We start from the raw sequence: 21,633 nt of genomic DNA, 5'->3' as shown, positions 1-21,633 counted from the left end.
AGTATGACTATGAATATGTAGCATTAATAAATACTGACATACACCCAAAGCGGTAATCATTTTACTTGACTTGTATTACATGGACACAACATTCATTCGGCATTTTATTTTGAAGGTTATCAAAGCAACATACGTGTTTGTACTCTAGCTAACTTAACACTATCACTAGCTGCTAGAAGGACAGGAAAGAAATGGATGATACCATAGCTGACACAAGAAGGCTCTTCACTAAGCCTCAGAATTTAAATGACGCTTATGGACCCCCGAGTAATTTTCTAGAGATTGATGTGAGCAACCCCGAGACCATCGGGGTTGGCAGGGGCAGATACACTACGTATGAAGTCAAACTGAAGGTGAGCCTGCAGTAAGAAGTGCTAATGACGTTAGCTTTTAAGCTAGCTAGACCCAAGCTACGAAACGTCTTTCCTGTAGTTAAAGAAAGTTATGACTACTTGACATCACGATTGTCATTGTCAGAAAGACGCGTGTACAATCGCCGATTCGATATTTAAATGCGTGAATGATTATCTAAGAAGAGCAAGGCCTTGTTTGCGAAACGAGTTAGCTAGCCAACGCTAGCTAGCAGCCTAGTAACACTCGTCAAAGTGGCTAGCACTGGTTAGCTATGTGACATTAACGTTAGCGAGTTAGCGCTTGTTATCGGTGTTAGCAGTGAGCCGAAGTTATTTGACCACACAGTAGTTTCTAAGTAATCGAGAGATTTTGAGGACAATGCTAACAATGACAGTGAATGTGTAATTTTTGCATTAACGGTAAGTGTTAACGGCTAACTGTTGTTGCTTTGCTAGCGAGGGGAATTTGTTTACATTAGCCTCAAGTGTTTTTTTTCCACTGTTGCGTTTCCACTGCTGTTTTACCATTTCACACGAGTCATAGACTTGCAAATACATTTAGTCACATAGCCTCTGTAGTAAGCTGAATATCAAACAACGTTAACTCTTTCGAAAAGTTGAAGCTTTCCTGAACAGTTCAATGTTTATTTCCAGCCACACCCCATTTTTTGACTGCAAAGAGTAGATAACGGCATTGGTCACACTTAATGACCAAACCTAACATGACGGAAGCCCTGTATGACCAAATGCTCAGCTCACCCCTTCCATATACACATTATGTTACAATATTATATAATATTAGGGAGATATTGGTTGGTTTAAGAACACTTTAGTTTGTAGCTGTCCTGATTTGTGTGATTACTCATCAAAATCCATTCAAAGTAATCTACAACTACAAGGCCAAAGAGGCCAAAGAGGAACACAGCAAGTCAGCTTCTCTGGAACTGTAGACAGGATGCACCATGCTGCCTGATCCTCTCCAGTCTCGCCCACTACCCCCCCCCCCCCCCCCCAACACATTTCCTTCCTCCTACTGTATTGAAGAACTTGTAGAGGAGAAGAAATCCTATTCATGTTGGACAAGTTACTGAACTGAACTAGTTGGTGTAAATGCTTGTGTAAAGGAACTGATTGTTATCGAAATGCTTGCTAAATGTAACATCTTAGACTACTGGCCGAAAATTTGGCATTATTGAGCAATCCATTAGGAAAGTCACGGTTAGACAATCACAGTATTGCAAAACAGAGATTCTGTAAAATTTGCATTTTTCTCTGTCACAGACGCCCTCAAATTGAAAGTAATCCAGTTGAACCAGCTTAAAAATGACTTTAGACCACGTTTCAACAACACTAGTACTGGACTTCAATGAGTGAAAACATAGCAGATGATCATATTAGATTAGTGGTGAAATACTCCACAGTTCACTCAATGTTCAGTCACAATGTGATCAGGTATAATTCTTTATCCAGTATGAAACTAACACAAATGTGAGAGAAAGTTCTATTATTTTTCTTTACAATGGCATAACTTTTTTTTCCAAGGACATTTTTGTATTTCATTTTTTTTATCATATCATTATCACTTACAATTCTGCATAACTGGACTCTTTTCAATGTGCAGGCTATATTGAGAGAAATTGTCAGGCAGTCACTAGACTCATGTAATTGCCTCATCTCTTGTCTTTAAATTGTCATTTCATTTGACTGACACCCCTGTAGTTAGTGGCCTGGAGTATCTAGATTGGTGAGCAGTCTTAAAGTATTTATAGTTTCCTTTTACCTTAAAGAAATGGGTTGAGGCAAGAGAAGCCGTCTCCAGGCATTAGCCTTGAATATAAGGCTACTGTACTTGATTAGCGTGTAATAATTAGCATATGCGTGTAATCAGCATTATTGTGCACCTCATAGCCCTGTGTGACCCTGCTTTGCATAAGACCACAGAATAAGTGGCGCATCCCTCACTTCTCAACAAACGTGGTGTCAACTTTGCTTTGCTTCTCTCCTTCTCCTTTCTTCAGCTTTCTTTAGAAGCATTTTACTCCATCTCCAGCATGTTAAGAGCGTTAGCCTCAATGCCTCAGCCTGGAATGCATAGCCTATGCTTTGCTCTTTTTGTTTCTGCCATACTCATACTGTTTAGAACTATTTGAATTTTATCTAATTATGCTATACAGTTTCTGTTTTGAACTCATTCGCTTGTCTCCTGTTCTCACTGCTGTCCCACTATCCATCCGAAATCGAGAGAGCCCTTGTGGCCGCACTGAGAGAGTCTGCCTAATCCCCTCATTGAGAGTAGAGAAGAATGAAACAGGCCAGGGTGTGGGGGAGCTGGAGCGTTTATTCCCCATCCTTACCCCCCACACCACCCACTCATGGGAGGGCAGAAAGCCACCCCCTCACCAGCCTTCACACCATTGCCCACTTATCCCATTTCACTCCCAGCTGTGTGCAGTCAGTTGCCTGCTTCATAGCGTGGTTATTGAAGTACCTCTGATAACTCTATATGGTTCTCCATAAAGTGGAAACACCAGAGCGAGGGCTTATTCTTTTTGGCAAATTGACCCTTTATAAATGAATGCCAACATATGCGTTTGTCTTGTGACTCATTGGTAGTGTCTGAATGTTCGTGAAGTTCGTGAAACAAAAGATTAGATTATCATTTGAACAGCCAACCGGTCGTAGTGGCTGCAAGGCAGGTTACACAGTCACTTGTTCACGTCCAGGCATGCATTTTGTCTTTAAAATCAATGGGATCAATCTGCTTCTTTGAGTCAGGTTTTTAAGGAGGTGGAAGCTCAGTTCATACTGAAAGGAGACGGATCTCATTTTGCCTGAGCAGACTTGTAATGTCCAGGGTCGTGTTGAAACAATGGATTTTTGTTCTCACCTAAATCCCTTCATTTTAAGTGTAGTTTCTTTAATGGCTTATAGACCCCAGGAAGCTGATAGGTTTGGTGTTTTTCCTCTTCCTGCCTCTGTGCATGTTTTCCATGTTGCTAATGGATGGACTTATTCTACAAAGTCTTATCATATCACCTTAATGCTTTTTTTTTTTTTTTTTTTTTTTTGAGAGGACCCCCCTCAAGCACCATAGTGTATTTGTTTGGACCCTCAGCAAACATGGGGTGGAGTTGGTGTGTGTGTGAGTGAGAGAGAGAGAGAGAGAGAGAAGGGGGTGGGTGGGGGGGTGTATTATCAAAATTTCTTGTCTTTAGTTGGTTCCCATCTCATCCAGAAAGCACATTCAGAGGAGCGAACTTTGGGATCTCACTTTGTTTATGGATAGGAGTACATAAAAGGCCTCTTATAGCTCTGTTGCTCACTCTCACTCAGTCTTCTACCCCTCCTCTTCTCTACTCCCATAGCTTCTCCCTCTCTCTTTCTTTCTCTTTTCCATTTGGGCATTGGGGTGGGGGCCTTTGGTCATTAATAAAATGGGGAGAGATGGGGAGTGGGTGGGTGCGTGTGTGTGTGTGTGAAGGGGGGGGGTGGTTGGGGGGGGGGGGGCTTGTCAGGCACAGTCAAGTGTAATCCAAAGTCTACAGCATCCTCTTCGACAACTATTTTAATGGAAATAGGGAACATATTGTATCAAGGCTACCATATCCTACTTGAAATGACAGTATCAAAAGTGGGAGTTGATACTATGGCAACAAAGCAGCTTTTTGCCAGCTAGGCGAGTCGGAGAGAGGGTAGGCTGTCAGGCCGCAGGGGCCGGCAAGCGAGAGAACGAGTGTGAGAGTACATGGAGAGGCGAGAGCAAAAGACCTATAGCCCCACCGCTTTTGTTCCCCCTCTTTTTTCCCCCCATTTTGGAATATGATGCAATGAGATGGTATTATGTTGCCATTTTTTATGCTATTATTCTGAAAGGAGAGCATATGGGAGGGGTAAGAAGGGAGCACGGGGGAGGTTTAGGATGCGCACTCTCAAACTTGACTTAATCCATCCTGCTAAAAGCTAATGCATGGTGGCCTTGAACTATTCTCTCAGGAGATGAGTGAGCTTTGTCCCCTCTCTCTCTCGTTCTCTTTCTGGCTGTTTTTAAGGGTTCTGCCTCTTTTCAACCCATTTTCAATGAGCCTAAGGTATTGTGTCCCAGACATTATGAATCACATGCTCTTCCTATGGAGCGTAGATTGCACCTTGCACACTCATAATGGAAAGTGAAGCTAGGAGGTCCACTTTGAAGGAGGTACTACATGTAGCTTTTTGCTCCTTCTTTTTAAAGATACAGCGTTTTCTCTTTTGCACCAGCTTTTAATACCATTAATTCCTTATTCATGCATTTATTTGGCTTTCTCTAAGTTTGGAGATTTTATATTTGTCCTTTTTGCTAACTTTAGTTTCTTTCACTCTCCTGTCCCTCTGCTCTCATCTTTTATTCCATTCTTTAAAAGGTGAGAAAGGCAAAGTGTGCCTTTTTAGACAATTAATGAAATGCTAAGACCCGGCTGGGTTTGGGCTGGTCCCATGTCCCAATCACTGCAGGGGCCAGTAAGTTGAGACACCCCAGGTCCTAACCTCTAACCAGCCGTGAAGAGAACAGAGGCCAGGGAAACCTGATCTTTGACTTGTAGAGCTCTCACGCACCTCCTCTTTCTGTGTGTGTATGTGTTTGTGTGTGTGTGTGTGTGTGTGTGAGAGAGAGAGAAGTGAGTGAGACCTCTCATTTTTCAGTTCTGTCGTTTTCGTTCCTCCCCTTGTCCTGCAAGGCCAATCTCTTAATCACAGGGTTTGAGAGGGTGAGAGTATTGAAAGGCCAGGTGACTTTCTTTCCTTACACTCTCACTGCTAGCTTCATTGTGTGAAGATGAGTGGTCTTGGTTCGACTGTGTGTGTACAAACGGGCTTGAATGCTTTGGACTATTATATTTACATTGTCAACTGCGTGACCGGTCAGATCTGTGTACTTAACACCTGTGCATGCATGCTTCATGTACGTCAGTGTGTGCTTGCACGTGGTTAAGTGTTTTCTGTGTGCACATGATGGGATTAGAGTCACGGCGGTGGCAGATTACCTGTAACTGTGATCTGTTGTGGTGGGGGATTAACTTTGCGGCGCTCCATGCTGTGAGGTAACATGACGCAGCAGGGACAGACCACGGTGAGGGCAGATTGGAGTTAATGCTAGAGCACAGGGGTGATAAAGCTAAGATAATCCACTTCTCCTGTGACCTGAGAAAGAGGAGGAGTGAGGGTGTCACTGACAACTTCACCTGGAGAGAACTTGAGTGAGAAAAGGAAGTTTTCAGGGCTGGTGAGTCACATAGAAATGCAGTGGGAAAGAGGTAGTGCAGTGGGTTTACAGGCACCCATTTGATTAGAACTAGAGTGAGGAAATACTTCTGTTAGTGCAACTGTCATCTTTAACACGTTGTTGGTTAAGGCTTTAATCACAGGGAAGGTGACCTCATTAAAATGACCTGTGGTAGTCAGCAGTCTGATTTGTTCATTCTTTTTGCATGTCTACAGCGAAGTCTGCTTTCTGTTTGTGCTTTGATTCTGTGTGTACGCCACAAAGGTCACAGAAAGAACTGGACACAAAATGGTTTGTTTGTTTAGAAAAAGGCCAGCGAGGCTCATGGTGGTGAAAAAACAGAAGTTGAATCAGTGTGGTGAGAGTGAAACAGCTTTCAAGTCACAGCTAACGCCGAAGCTGGGGCCTAATTAAATAACACATTTTGACATCAGGTGGTATCACGCACAAGGATAGCATAATGATCAGCTGTTAAGTCACAAAGCACAAGAAAAGGTAATAAGAAAATAGATGTTAGATACAGGATAATGACATCTTTCTAGTGCAAACTGTGCTTCATTTACAGTATTGAATGTTTCCTTTACACACATCTCTCTCTTTGTGTGTCTCTGACACACAGACACTTGTATGAATGCACTTTGTACTTTCTGTCTCACCTTTAGGGTTTCTCTGTGTCTTTGTTTACTTAAGCAGTTAAATATATATTGCTGTCTAAGCAGTTGTGGTTGCAGTTTCAACCGCCTTTCTGCTGCAGATGTCATTCAAACTTGTGCGCCACTCCAGCCTCTTGGTGTCCATTTAGAGAAGTCCTCTCCGTGTCTCCTCATCGTACATTTTGTCAGTTGCACGTCCACTCTGTTCCTCCCATAAAGCAGTGATGTTAGATAAAGATAATCACGAGTATCAAACGGACTTTAGAGTTATTAGGATGTCCCTGGTCCTGTCTGGAAGCAGTTAACGTTATCTATAACCTAATTTCTACCTGCTTTCTCCTTGGCTCGTCACGTTTAAAACATAAACACAGCGATGAACACGACACATAATATAGTCTTACCTGTAAACCACTGACGTTACCAGATATTCTGTTTCAAACTTTGGCAGCGACCAAGGACAAATCAGACCCTCCACTCATTTTCAGGTTAATTGGCCCCAAAGGCTTGGAATCTGAGCCTAGCTTAATACTGCTTTATATTTCACCACGATCACCAAAAATCACCAAAAATGTCCCTCAGTTTTTCATATTATTTATCTACTAATGGACTGTAGGCTATCAAGTCAGTTAAAATAATTGTATGAAATAGTTGCCAGTTTATTAGGTACACCTAGCTAACACTAATGCAGTCTAATACAACGGTCCTGCAATAAATCCTTCGTGACTGTTACAATGTTCAGTTTTAGAGAGGTGATTCAACTGTATGAACATTTGGGGAGTGGGTGGATGTCGTTTGGGCAGAGAGGTGTTTGTGTTATTTAGCCTACCCTCACTGATCTAATGGGGTGGACAAAATGATAGAAACACCTGTCACAACACAATCCAGTTCAACAGCACCACGAATCCTCCAAAATAACCGTACTGTTAAAGCAGCACCTATGTTGTCTTCAGGATTCTCTTAATTAAGCAATAATTTCCCGAGGTGACATTTGTTTTATAGTGAAACATGAAAACAGTCATGTTTGGTTGACAGGCAGCAAGAATTTTATTTTATTTCATTTTTTTTTACATCAAATTAGTTCGCTCTTTCCCACCAAATCTGGGCAGGATCCATAATTTTGAAGACCGAGGAGAGCAGAGAGCAAAGAGAGAAGAAAAGAATGCCTGTGTTTTCCCCATTCAAACACCATAAGAGGAGTCTCAAGGGCAGAAAATCTGACTTATTATCGCAGAGCAAGGGAAATAAAGAGGAAAAAGACTGAAAGCGAGAGACCATGAGAGCGAAAAGACCACTCCTGCTCTCCCTCCTCCTCAATTAGTCCTGCACAGACCAGATGAAGCTCCCAACCTCTCCAGTTTTTCTGCTCTTCCTTTATGACCACATACACCCACTCCTTTCTCTTTTGTTCAGCCATTTACTCAGCCTTCTAGTTAACTCTGCATCCTCCCCGCCGCTGCACACAGTCACAGTCGTCTGCTCATCGATCAGTCTGCTGCTCACACCGTATTCATGCTGCATCTACTTGCTCAATTGCTTTGCTCTTGTGATTTCTTCTTCCATGAATTCTGACCTTCTGTGAATGTGGCCTGCCAATGAAATGCTCATTCACTCCCTCCTTGTCTGTACATTGTCATGGGATGGCCATGTGCTGTCAGGACTAGTGAAGAGGTTTGGCATTGTGCCGTAATGTGCTGTTTGCTCAATGTTCTCTGTCAATGTTGAAGCATCTCCCCTTTTTAATATGAAATTCACTCTCAAGTGCTTGTCAACAGCAACTTAGAAGTACACATTATGCATTGGCATACACAGACACACACAAAAATGGCAATAGATAAATGCGATAGACCTTGGTGAGCAAAACATAAGTGAACTTTTTTTTTTTTTTTTTTTGCCTGGAGGCCAGTTTCAATTTTTCTATTCAGTTTGGTTCATTTTGAAGGGGTCTTTGTTTTTTTGTTCTTTCTCCTCCTCTTTTCCTTCAATAAAGTCAGAGTAGATAACACAAGGCTATTCCCAAAACCACTGCGATAAAACCTTCCACTCTGTCTTTTTCTGAAGTTGGCACGGTCCCTCTCTGCTGCTTTCTAGTGATATTTTGCTATTTATACCACTCCCACAGGAAGCGCAACCCCTTACTGGCTGGTAATTAGCTGTTAAAAGTCTATATTTTGACATTTCAAAAGTGGTTTTCAATCAGTTTTCATCAGTGCATCGTTTTTTTTAATGAACTCTTTATATGTACAGAGGGACGTCTTCTATGGAGGCCACCATGTTGCACTGCCATGTTTCTACAGAAGCCCACAACAGACAAACCAAACCTTGGCACCTTTCATATTGGCCGCCGTGAGAGAGGGGCTTTCAGTTGGTTGTAATATGCAACCACACCACTAGATGCCACTAAATCCTACACACTGGACTTATTTGGGTTTTAGTCTGTCGGTGAGACAGAATAAGCAAATCAGGCACTGGTTAAGTGCGGGTTCACAGAAATGAAGACGATCTCAGTCATTTCATGATTTTTCTTCTTTCTCCTCAATTTGTGTAGCAACTGCAACGGTTTAAGGAAATTTCCTCAGTGAAACAAGGCAATATGTAAAAGTGACACCTGTAACAGCTTTGCTCATTGTGTATATATATGTGTGTGTGTGTGTGTGTGTGTGTCTCCTCAGACCAACCTGCCCATCTTCAAGCTGAAGGAGTCTTGCGTACGGAGGCGGTACAGTGACTTTGAGTGGCTCAGAGCGGAGCTGGAGAGGGAGAGCAAGGTGAGCCGTTGAGGTGAACTCAGTGAAAAGGCTCCTGAGCACTTGACTCCTCCAAACACATGTGCAGTGTTTTCTGTGTGAGAGACAGTCGTTACAAGAATTACCCCAACATTAAAATGCTTTGAGCGGATCAAACAGTTTAGTCACTACAGGATCATAGTTTTGTCTTTGTAAAAATGTTTTACTTTGTTAATTCTAAGCACTTAAGTGCTCATTAGTGACTCATTTATGTGTGTTCACCTGCTGCCGTGTGGTATCCTGTGGCTGCTCTTTTCTCAGGTGGTCGTCCCACCTCTCCCAGGAAAAGCTCTTATCCGGCAGTTTCCGTTTCGAGGGGACGATGGGATATTTGAGGACTCTTTCATCGAGGAGCGGAGACAGGGCCTGGAGCAGTTTCTCAACAAGTAAGTCTTTTCACTATCTTCCCCATCTTTCTTCCACTGCTCTGCCATGGGGTTAAAACAATTTATTCTTTACAATTTCTTCTTTGTATTCCCAGTCATTTGCAGCTTCTGCCTTGGCGTGCTATCATTTTAACTCTCAGGAACAATGAAACACTTTGTGGAATAAAGTAGATTCAACTTTTTCACTTCTCTTCATATTGTTAACAAAGTGAACCCACAGAGATAGACAGGTCTTTTTCTCACTATCCTTCTTAATCCTCAGTTGTAATTACCTCGCAAAGGACAAGAACAACCAAAGAGGACTCAAGTGCGCACTCCCACAACATAATTTTTCCCACATTTGTTTTATTGTTGATGTGTAATTTATGATAATTGCAGCTCAAATTACAGCGCGTGGTTCTGCGGGATGGTGTGTGCACCTCTGCTTATTTTTGATCCAGCGTGTCCCCGTTTTCAGCTGCCGAACAATAAAAGTTACAGTGTGATTGTAATTATTTGCTTTGATTGCAGACTTGGCCATTATCTTTGTTTCATGTGCAAATGCATCAATGTTTCCTGTTGGAATATTAAGTGCACAAAGACAGTCGAGCAAATTAAAATCCATAAATATGTTTTTTAAAGGAGATGAGAATGTGTTAGTAATTAAGACCCCCCCCCCCCCCCCCTCTTTTGCTTCCCATGAAGAAACACTGCTGTTGATCATATCATTGTTCAGACTTAACACTGGCCAATGTGGCTGGCAGCATTGTTTGATCTGTGATTGAGAGCATTGTGAAGAGGAAATGTTTCGGAGTGGTAAACATGATTGTCGCTGTGAAGCAAGTGAGAAGGAGGAGTGGAGATAAGCATCACTTTTTGATTAGGCTAGTCAAACATAATTCGTGCTTCAGGTGAAAAAGAAGGGCTTACGTCCCCACTTCACAAAACAAGCGAGGCCTTGAGATTTGAACATGGTTCCACTGCACCTTGTCCTCAATGTCAACATTTCCAAAAACCTATTAAAAAGAGTTCGTTGAGACAAGCTTGATCTCTCCAGAGACTGCCCTGATAGTTGACATGTGAATGTCTCTCTCTCGGGAGGCTTAATTTGTCCAAAATATTTCCCAGGAGAGGTTAAGATGCATGCATGCAGTATGTATGATGTCATCATGTCGGTCTGGTCTGAGAAGTGTATTGGATGTTTTAGGGCCTCAGGTGCGCTGGCTCATTCTCGTTAAGCTCCTTTGCGTCATCTGATAGGCGTTCGGGGAAGCCTGATGTCAAAGTGGCTTTCACAGAGGAAAACACAGTCCCAGATACACATTGATTTAAGCATCTCATGCCAGGATATCAGAATAATGTTAGGGGAAAAACACATCCATCCGAGCCCCGGAAGAATCTCATTCACCTTTATTAGTTTCCTTTTAACTTTGAACTTCCTCAACCTGCTCCCCCGAACGGTGCTGCTCTTGCATTGTCGCAGAGTTAGGCGAGACATGTCATCTTTAGCTAATTCACTGGCTGTTGAAGCTCTTCCAGAGGGTGCTTGTGTGTCTTTTATTCCGGGTTGATGAGCTTTAATTGACACTTCTACCTTTTTTTGGAAAGCTTGGAGGTGAGAGATAAAAATCGATCATTATGGCTGTAAAGTAATAAGAGCTTGTGGCCACTGCCGCACATCCACCTCCATAAACCAGTGTGTGTGAAAGGTCTATTAAATACACAGTCGTTATGTGGTTGGTGTACTGCTGGTCAATATATATGGTCAAAATGTCAGTGAGCCTCTTTATCAGTCAATGTGACTCAGACCATCATGCAGGCAGAGTTTCATCTTTATCACCATTAACTTATTTAATTGCAACATCTTCTGTCCACCTGGCGATCTAACCGGTTTTGAGACAATGTTTATAGTGTCTTCTTTTGATGATGATTCTGTTACATGATGGTACGATTCCTGAACGTATTTGCCCACGAATGCTAACTCTTTCCCAGATTTCTTCCCTTAAAGTCAGCCGGTCTGTGTCCGCTCGTCGTTCCAGTCGCCCAGCTTTCAAACCTGCCTTTGGCTCTTGTGTGTTTCAGAGTGGCCGGCCACCCTCTAGCTCAGAACGAACGATGCCTGCACATGTTTCTACAGGATGAGTCCGTGGACAAGAGCTACACCCCATCCAAAATCAGACAAGCCTGAAAGGAAAGGTGGCTCCGCTTGGCTCGGCCCAGCTCGGCCTGACATCCCAAAGCTCTCTTCACTGCTCCAGGTTTCTCTCAGACAATAAACATTTCAATGAAAACTTCCCTTCCCTGCCCCCCCCAAAGTAATATTGTTCACCACCTCTTTTAGTTTAATTAGTGACCCTGATCGGTGTTTGTTTTCACTTTCTAATTGGAGTCAAGAATGTTCGACACATAACTGTGGTTGACAGTAATTTATAGTAATTTCTCTTTATGTCTGGAAATGCCACTAACATGGATATATTATGTATTTATCATTTAGCTATGTCTTGAATATATTCATTTATATAGTAACATTGAATGAGCGTTCTATGTATGCAAAGCTCTCGTAAAGACCCACAGTGTTTCCCATCATATATATATATCCAATACTGGCATGTTGCTCACCATAACTAGCAACTAACACACACACGCACACACGCACATGTATTACACGGGCCTTGACTTTCAGATCTCACTCTCAAAAGGAAGCATGTGTGTGTGTATATCAACCAGCACCTGCCCAGTTATCACAATGATTTTCTAGCAAGAAAGAAGTAATTTACACAGAGGGAACTGCAGTATTTCTACTGGCTATATGCATTTTGAGATTTGTATACTGCTGTGCCATTTTTGTTTATTTTGAAGATTTTCCAATAAAATAGGTGAAATGTCTCCACGAATAATTACATTTGTTGATTTGGACTGTTCTCCACACTCCGAGCTGCTATCCTGTATATCCAATACTATTCCATTTATTATTCAATATTTACATAATGTATCATCTTCATGACAATAACCTTTAAGGCCTATTAGAGAGTTGATTAAATCGGCCCTGAGTTTTTATTTAGAACAGAGTGGGTTACTTCTAAAGGGACATCTGTAACGCTTTATTAATTAGGGTCCAAAACACATTAAGTAAAGCATAACTAACATGTGACTCGAGCGCAGTTAATGTGTGAAATGATACAGGAAGTGTCGTGATGATCAAGTCACTGTGAGTTAATGTGATCAGTTAATGCTTCATAGGTTATCAGTCAAGAATTGCTGATTCACACTTGGCTCCTGCATTAATTTACATGCCACCAAATGACCTCGAGTCCAGTTACATATAAATATCATTTCAGATCTATGCATTTGATTCGCCTCTCGGTGCGTCTTTGTGCTCATACTTTCAGCACGTTTACATTAACGAATGTACTTTACCTGAACGGACACGTGTCAACCAGGCAACATGTAAGAAATTTCTGTGTGAGGCGATGACAAACACTTAAAGTGTCGCTTTATTTGCGAGGCCTGCGGGCCTGTGCCTTCATATTTCTATGAATACAGGTGCTTTTAGAGAGGCTGATCAAATGAATCTGATTCCAGCTAATTTAGTGGCACATAAATTACCGTACTGGGTCATTTTAAATGAACAACCATTCACATTAACGCATATCGACTGTATGATCTGTTAATGGTGAGCAGCAGGAGTTCATGATCTATCCAATCATCATGAGTCTTACATCAGTTTTTAATTACTTAAGCCTTTGTTTTCTGCCCTTATTTTAAATGAAAATGAACTTTATACTCATAATAAACCATTATGTACAATGTGTTATAAACAAGTTGCGAAGCCACAGCTGGTAGTTTTGTATCTGGGTTATTTACAGACAAGTTAATTCAGCATCTTTTATTCTCTTGGTTACAACTCTAAATAGTTATAACTCCAAATATTTACAACAGAATAAAATCATCACAAGGCCACAAAAACATTTCCAAGTGCTGAATATTATTTTATCCAGTGTTAGTGTCTAACTTCACAAAGCCGACCTAAACATTTTTAATGCTGCGCCTCGAACAGGACACACCAACACAAACAGGACAGTAACCACTTAAATACAAACACCGTCTTCAGATGAATGTAGTTGTACAGTCAGGAGGCAATGCGAGCATATCCTTTAAAAGTCTTAGAAGTCCCCCCCCCCCCTCTGATTCCTCATGGAGTTGGCACCTCGTCTTCGTTGCCCCGTGCGTTTGGTTTCAGCACCGGATCGAGGGACAGCGATTCACATCCCCCATTACGCATGCGTCATCTTTTTTGGTTTCCTCCGTTGGGATTGAACACAGCAATAAAAGACTGAATTGGTCATCAAGCTCATTGGTCTCACTGACACTCGAAAAACTTCTTAATATATAACATTTCTTTGTCAGACAAACTTGGCGGGTGCTCTACAGAGTCTTCAGGCGATATTTAAACACTGGGCTACCTGTGCCCACACCAGAGATTGCAGTTTTTACAGGTAATTCTATAATGCAAGTTACAGGCTAATCCTCAACTAGAGCGACTGTTAACAGGCTACTTGGTGAATTCTGGCTGTGTTGCAGTCTTTGTTTCAATGGAGCCATAGGCCTAAACAGGCTATTTAAAGACGGCCTAAGAGATTTTGTGTTCAGCAAAAATTGAACCAATGGTTACACCTGCTATGATTTGACATTCTGTCGACTGCTGGGTGGATCTCTGGGCCTTCGGCTCAAGTCTTTTCCGTACACCTGGACGGATGGCGGGAATTCATATATCGCTGGACTTGTACATGTCGGAGAGGAGCCTGGTGATGGGCACGTTGCCGATGGTCTTCTTGAAGAACACCTCTTCTATGGTGGATGGGCCGACCGAGCGGAGCGCCGGAAGGAGCAGGAGCAGCTTCCCGAAGCGACAGGGCTGAGTCGGGTACCTGAAAGACATGACAGGGAGGTCAGAAACAGCCGCTCTCTCCGGCTACATGTGCAGATGATCCGACTCGGCCTATAATGCACACCTGTGACAAATAGCTGCAAATTAAAATTTAATTAAACTGTTGCACCTGTGCACAATTACAGGAGACTACAGGGGCTTATTGCCTCGTGAAGTTCATAATGAATCTGGCTGCTGATAGTTATGTACCTGCAGCAGATGGTGCAGCATGCAGCTGATAGACTGACCAATCGATCGACTGCTGAGTTGAATCTTACCTGGTGTGTATGTAACTGTTCAGAGTGAGCTGTGCCTCGTCTTGTAGTGCAGCGATGGCACTGGCATTGCGGAAACTTCTTAACTCAGTGCTGCCATGCGTAGGAACTGTAAGACAGGCAGGATTTTAACAGTTAAAAAAGACGTTAGCAAACATTAGCTGAGCTGATAAAATAACTTATTCCCCTTCCGTCTCCAAAATAGGGTTCAGGCTGCAAAGAAGCACATTTAAAGTAGAAACAATGGCTTCCGGGAAAGGACTTTGAACCTTGTTGGGTTAAATGAGAATACAGTAAAATACCCTGTGACATAAAAGCACTCACCAGCTTTGAATGTCACGATGCATTTCAAACAGGCGAACTCTGTGGCATCAAGGCGCATCTGTCTGAATCTGGTGACCACCTCCTGAAGTGCTTGTATCTCAGACATGATCTTATTCATCCGCTGAGACTCTGTGTTTTCAGTGTTCATTCCTGCGAAGGAAGAAAATGTCATTATGCAGGAAAGCGCTCCAGCCGTCCACAGGAGTCACTGGCTGTGCTGACACCTTGACATCTGCAGCTCCTGAGGCCTGTCAGTGGCCTGTTACATACCAGAAACAGCGAGGAGAGTGGTGGAGTCCACAGGAATGGCCCACTGCGCGATGCCCAGAACAAATAATTCCCTCCAAGCGTCCTCCAGCAGAATCAGCTGCAGAGAGACATTGTTTCAGTGTTAACCTGCACCAGTGAAGCAATGGTTTACTCTATTTAAGCCTTTCTGAATCCCATTAAATACCAGTACAATAATAGCTCCTGCAAACATGATGGCAGCTTCTAATACCATAATACCATTTCAATATTGCATGAAGTAAAATATCTTAGACTCATCAGTAATGAACCTGACAGCTGACAGACATGACTTTTCACATAAAAAAAAAAGGCCCTGCAGGATAATATCTGGACTCTGCTTGAAACTTCCCCCTCAGCCCATCGACGTGAAGCCTACCTGATCAGATAATGGCAGGGTGGAGAATGCGGGGACACTTTTCGCCCACTTGATGCTCATGAAAAGGAGGCGCGCCGCTGACTCGCACACAGACTCCGTCGCCACCTCGTACAGATACATGGGGGTGCCGCTGACCTCATGCGGATACTGGAGGACGTGAAAGAGGTCAAAACCGTCAGTGCATCAGTTTGTGTTGTGACGAAACACAGTTCAGAGAACGGTGAACAACAAAGGTCAAATTCCAAGCCTCGGCACCTGGTTTTATAATCATTAGCGTTGCTTGTGGTTGATTTACAGTGAGAAATCTAATAGGCGGATTTGTGGCTCTTACAGGCTGCTAAATCGGGACAAGAATGTCAACTTCTAACCCTTACGAAAAAAAAACTGTAATCCTATAATAACATTTGGGAAGGCTATAATACAAATATCCAGGGAATATCATGAACTATTAAAGGAATTGTTTGTTCTGATTATTCTAGATTTTTAAAATGACATTAAATGCTAGAAATGGTCAGAAAATGACTTATACACCAAGTAGAACCTACAGCTATTAGACTTAAATCCTTGGAGATAAAGAAATAATTTCAAAATTTGTTTAAAAAGACCCCCCCCAAAATGTACCTTCGGGGTGGGCTGTGCCAGACCCACGATGGCTTGTCTCTCCGGTGTGGTTGCCACTGCGCTCATCTCCAGGTTGTGAGGCTCCAGTTGCGTGACCGTGGTGAAGAAGGGAGGGCCGGGCAGAGAGGATCCCGGGAAATGGGTCGACGATCCGTTTACCTCTTTGTGGCCCCGGAAATATAGGGCGACCTGTTTGCGGATGGTGGACGTCCGGGGCCCCCTCTCGTGTTGAACGGCTGTGAAACGGGACAGCGGGGAGACAGAGTGAAGGAATGATCCCTGCAGGGGCGAGTGGCTTATTTATCTCGTCTGTTTATTGCTCTTTCCTCAGTGATTACAGTCACCAGTTTATTTTGTTGAACTGAACTGTAGCTGTTCCTAAAATTAAGGACTCAGAGTGCACATTTTGATTGCTTGAAAGAAAAAAAAATATTGGCTGTAACGAGCTGTAATCTATGAATGCTCCCACAGAGCGTGCTGCTGTTTTAAATAAGTGCAGAGTAGCTGCTATCAACTTGTTTCTTCTTTTGAGCCTCGACTAACAGTCTTAATACACGTTTCCATCCGAGTTGCCCACCTCGAACACAAACGCCACGGCGTGGCCTGTCTGTGGCCAAAGTGATAATTCAATTAAGCCCATTTACCGTCTTTATTCATGTTCACTTCCAGACACTTTTTCAAACGGCACGCTCTGCACTGGTTTCTGTGCGTTTTGTCGACGGGACAGCCGCCCTGCACAGAGAGACAGACAGGGAGGGAAAGACAGTTACAGCCTTCGGTTGAGTTTCTCTCAGCTTACACGTCAGGAGGCTTCTTGCTGTTATCGTCCTGGGCGGCCATTCTCCAGGTGAAAGATCGTGCTATTATAGTGTAGTTGTCGACCTGCTCCCCCGCGGCTCCAGTGCGGCCTCATCCCGGAGGATAAGTACTCTATCCCGCCCTCTGCTGCCTAAATCCTCGCCCAGGAGTCATCACATTAGATTGGATTACACCTGCTATATTATAGCAGCGCGGTGTTTAGCCCAGTACTTAATGGTAGAGGCATGGCACAATTAGGCTCATCATGGGAGACTTAACGCAGTGCCAGAAAAGAAAAGCAAGTAGAAGCTGCGCGTAAAATGCGCACTTTGTGCGTAAAGCTGGGAATGGTTTTTGGATGAGGACCAGGGACGTCCTGTCACTTCCAGTAAATACTGTTTCTAATATCACCTATAATGTTAATCTCCCTTGGGGCATCTTGAGTGACCGCAGTAGGTTACTAGGCGCAAATCACCTTGAATGGAAAATCCCCCCATTAAATTTCCTGTGATTGTTTGTGTCTCGAAAAACCATGCAAAACGACATGATTTTAAAGTGTATAAACTTGTACTGCTCCTTAGCCAGTTCAGGTATTTGTGAAAATTAGCATAAAAGGAGTCTATAAGATTTAAATGAAAATATGTACGGAAAAAGGAGGAGGCCTTCACCTGAGAGCCAGATTTACAGACGTAAGTCCTGTTTCTGCGGATGCTCCTCTTGAAGAATCCCGAGCAGCCGTCACAGGCGTAAACACCGTAGTGTTTCCCTGAGCTGCGGTCGCCGCACACTTTGCATGGGATGTCCAGAATCCGACCTGAGGAAGGCCCACACTTCGATTAGATACCAGTCACTGAAATATCAAGCAGCGGGAGGCACTCGGCTCAGTCCCAAAAGAATAAAATGCCATGGCAAGTTGTGCGAGTTATATTATCGTGGATATTGAAGATCTGGATATGCTGCAAGAACAATTTCCCAAGTTGATGCAAAACTTCAGAAAATCGTTGCTTCAGTGTTTTTTTCAGAGTTCTGCAGTTTAGTTCTGTAATTCAGTGAAGTGAGTTCCAGGTTAGCTGCTTGAGTTTGTACTGTGGACATACAGTAAACGCCAGAAATGAGCTCGTTTTGGACGTTTTACACCGTGGAACTATGGACAAATCGTCCTACAAATTACTTGTTTTTGTCCGACGACCCCACAACACACACACACACACACACACACACACACTGGACAGGGACAGCGCCCCGCTCATCGACCGACCATGGGAATTCGCGGCGCACATTTCGAGAATAAAGTCCGGTGGGAAGCGTCATATCTGAGCTCTCTAAAACAATGCCCCAAGGGCGCACAATGGAGACATTAGGGGAAAGTGTTAACTTAATGATTTTCCCCCATTGAACCTCGTCTGACTGCCTGGATCTCGACAAGCTGCCAACTCCCCTTCATAATGGGACTCGACAGCTGCTTTATCCCGCAGGTCTATAGGCCCCAGGATTAGGGAGTGACACTGCACCATGAGAATAATGCGCACCAACTCGTTTCACCAACTCAAATGAAGTGTATGTAAATCGACCCCGGTGTAGATAAAAAAAATTTGATTTTTTTTTTTATGTTAAGATTTTGTATTCAGATCTATAGAAGTATTTGTATGCATATGAGGGAGTCTTTTTTTTTATTCTGGAGGGAAAAGCCGTCTATGTAATTACACTGACGTTTTGCCACCTGCTCATTGATTCGCCAGTGACCCGTCAAAAAGGGTAGCATGGGAATAACCACTGAGCAGCAAAAACAATGACTTCAGGAGAGAGTTATAGGCCCTCAATTGCCAGATTATTAAGAATCAGAAGGCCATGGGGGCTATTTAACTGCTGGTCACAGCCGTGTAATTGCCACAAAATAGAGAGAACCACCTTTGTATGTAGCGTTTATGTCTGCTAAGAGTTTCTGTGAAGAAAGACTTGGCCTGTTGAAAGTCATCTTTTCATCACGGGAGAGATTTTAAAAAAATCATCCTGCTGTATAATAAATTACATCCCCATCCAAAGCTGCATAGGCCAGGTAGAATCTAGATTTTCTTTTCCTAATAATTAAAATGTTGACTGTGCTCCCTGGAGTCATTTACCAACTAACATATTTAATAAACCAAAGTTAGGCTAATAAAACGCATGTGCGCAATCCTAAAATAAAAGTTTAAAGCGTGCTTAAATTAAAGATGAACGAAAGTGCGCAAAATTTCAACAAGGCGAGCTCAAACAAAAAATAAAACAGTGGATTGCTGAGAGTCAATTAAATAAAATGACACACAATTTTTGTTGTGAAGGGGGGAAATGTATTTAACTTCCCGCTGTGGGGGTCCAATTCGTCTCCATTGTGTGCAGTAATTGCTTGAAGATATATGGCATATTCTATTAACGTAATCACCATCAAGGCGAAAACCTGCTAAAAGAACTGGAAATTAAGTTTTACCGAGCGCTGGAAACGTCTCCGCTGGCCACCCATAACGCGGGTATGAACATGAATGACAGTATAATGTTGTCGTGTGTCTTGTTTTATTCTAATTTAAAAGACACTGCTTGTCTGCAGCAATGTGAACACATTCGGGCACCTGATGATAAAACGTAAGCAACAGAATCACACACATTTGGAAATAGGTTAACGATAGTGAGAGAAACACGCCGGCGCATGTGAATTGATCAGAAATGGCTCTTCTTTTGAAACAGAACAATAACCTACTTTATGCTAATATTATAATCTAAGCGTGATTTCATGATGAATTCATTATGAGGCCTAACAGTGGGATAATTGCTCAAAGGTTCAGATGAAAAGACACCCATTCCGAATTAATCCAAAACCTTAAACCACGTCAAAAAAAATCAATACCACAAGAAAAATGCTCCAAAATGTAATTTAAAACCGCTGAACACGTTCATAATGAATTACATAAATGAATGTTTTTACAGTTACAGGCCTGTGGAAACGCGCGCACGCAGACACACAGAGGCAGATAAACGCTGTTTATGAATATGTCTGAAAGAGTAAACTAGCAGCACAGCCAGACAATAATCTCTTAAACAAGCCTTAAATCCTATTATCATAGATTGAATACGTATATAAATATGTATAATATTGTGTTATTTCTCCTGTAAAGATGCTGAAACTGACTCTGCAGGCAACAAGTGGCACCGAGTGGGACGCGAGAGGAATATTCGGGAGGTGGACCCAGATCATTGTTTCTTTACCTTTCAATTTAACAAAAATATGTTACTTGAGGTGTCTTTCCAATAAGGCTGAGGGCGCTTTGGTCACTAGCTGTGGACTCGAAGTTTACGCAGACAACTCTGCCTGTGTGTGTGTGTGTGTGTGTGTGTGTGTGTGTGTGTGTGTGTGTGTGTGTGTGTGTGTGTGTGCGTGTGCTCAGAAACAGACGCAGCTATTCCTCTCAGATCTCCACTCACATTTTTTGTAAGCCCATGAGGAACCAACTGACTTAATTGTGGTAGTGAACATGAAGTCATGTAAGTAGGCGTCCAACAGTTTATGTTTCACTCTCCGCGGCAGAGAAAGGCCTGTTGGAGACGAGCACTCCGGGCTACTCAATATTCCCCAGAAGAATCGGGCAAGAGAAAAGCGACACTTACTTGATTTGACATTCAGAATATCCAGACAGCCACTTGTTGAGCCGGCGGGTTTGCTCATCATGGATACTCGACTCGATAATAAAGTTCAGGATGAAAAAATGTCCTGTTTCGCCTCTTATTCTGCCTGACAAAAACAATAAAAAGCGTGAAGCCGCAGCACTTTCCTTGACGTCTTTACCAGCAGCGATGAGATCGGCAAGTCAGTGTCCCGAGTTGCCCAACTTGACAGATCTCCAGTCGGCGACCCCAAATTAAGACGCACGGCTGGACATTGCTTCAGGCAGTCTGCGCCTCCGAAACACACAGGGTCGGAGAACCAGACCGCAGCCTCCTAGAAGGCGACCGGTTAACGGCGACAGCAGCCCTCCAGCCGGCGCATAAAGTTGGAGTTGAAAAAACGTTGGCCGGAGCGCATCCGACGGTGCCAAACCGGTGGGAAAGAAGAAAAATCAATTTCGGCTTCTTCTGACAGGTGAAAGCTTGTTAAAACCGGGACACGATGTGACTTTGTGGTGCGCGTTCCTCAAATAAGCCTCGGTAATATTTATGAGAAGTGTCAGGGGGGAGGCTGGAGGGTGGAGATCTCCACTTCCTTCATCCACTTGGCTTTCTACTCCAAACTCCAGCCTGACGTCACTGGCGTGTGAGGGAGTGTGTGTGTGTGTGTGTGTGTGTGTGTGACTGCATGTGTGTGTGTGTGTGCAAGTGATGTGAAGTGCCTTGCTCATGGATCAAGAGGCATTGCAAACAGAAAAACACGTGTTGCATGCATGTTTTCTGCAACATTTCAGACGCAGACTTACAGGAGTCGCATGATAAACGTTATCTAAGAGCACGACTCCAAAATACAACGATAGAACATATTCGAAATTAATGTGCAACAATGCCATAATTTCTCCACTGGGCTGCAGAAAACGTGTGAACAATATCAGGAATGTTGAAGTATGTTGTTGGACCACTCAGAGGTTATATGC

The 21,633-nt window shown here is 43.0% G+C and overlaps 2 protein-coding genes across 2 annotated transcripts; one reads left to right on the top strand and one right to left on the bottom strand.

Moving 5' to 3' along the window:
• Nucleotides 1–139: 139 nt before the first annotated feature.
• Nucleotides 140–12,300, top strand: snx3 (sorting nexin 3). Its single transcript, XM_076755903.1, has 4 exons — nt 140–353; nt 8,936–9,031; nt 9,311–9,435; nt 11,497–12,300. The coding sequence occupies exons 1-4, from the start codon at nt 192–194 to the stop codon at nt 11,600–11,602; spliced, it is 489 nt and encodes a 162-aa protein (XP_076612018.1). The 5' UTR covers nt 140–191; the 3' UTR covers nt 11,603–12,300.
• Nucleotides 12,301–13,261: 961 nt separating this feature from the next.
• Nucleotides 13,262–21,252, bottom strand: nr2e1 (nuclear receptor subfamily 2, group E, member 1). Its single transcript, XM_076755902.1, has 9 exons — nt 20,660–21,252; nt 17,692–17,837; nt 16,870–16,957; nt 16,226–16,461; nt 15,605–15,751; nt 15,211–15,307; nt 14,941–15,090; nt 14,620–14,725; nt 13,262–14,342 (listed from the first exon to the last, which is right to left on the bottom strand). Exons 1-9 carry the CDS (start codon nt 20,718–20,720, stop codon nt 14,180–14,182), a joined length of 1,194 nt encoding a protein of 397 aa, XP_076612017.1. The 5' UTR covers nt 20,721–21,252; the 3' UTR covers nt 13,262–14,179.
• Between the last annotated feature and the right edge of the window lie 381 nt (nt 21,253–21,633).

Source organism: Chaetodon auriga, chromosome 18, assembly GCF_051107435.1.
Source record: "Chaetodon auriga isolate fChaAug3 chromosome 18, fChaAug3.hap1, whole genome shotgun sequence".
Taxonomy (NCBI): domain Eukaryota; kingdom Metazoa; phylum Chordata; class Actinopteri; order Chaetodontiformes; family Chaetodontidae; genus Chaetodon; species Chaetodon auriga.
The sequence above is the reverse complement of the archived record's forward strand: the minus strand, read 5'-3'. Positions and strand labels throughout refer to the sequence as shown.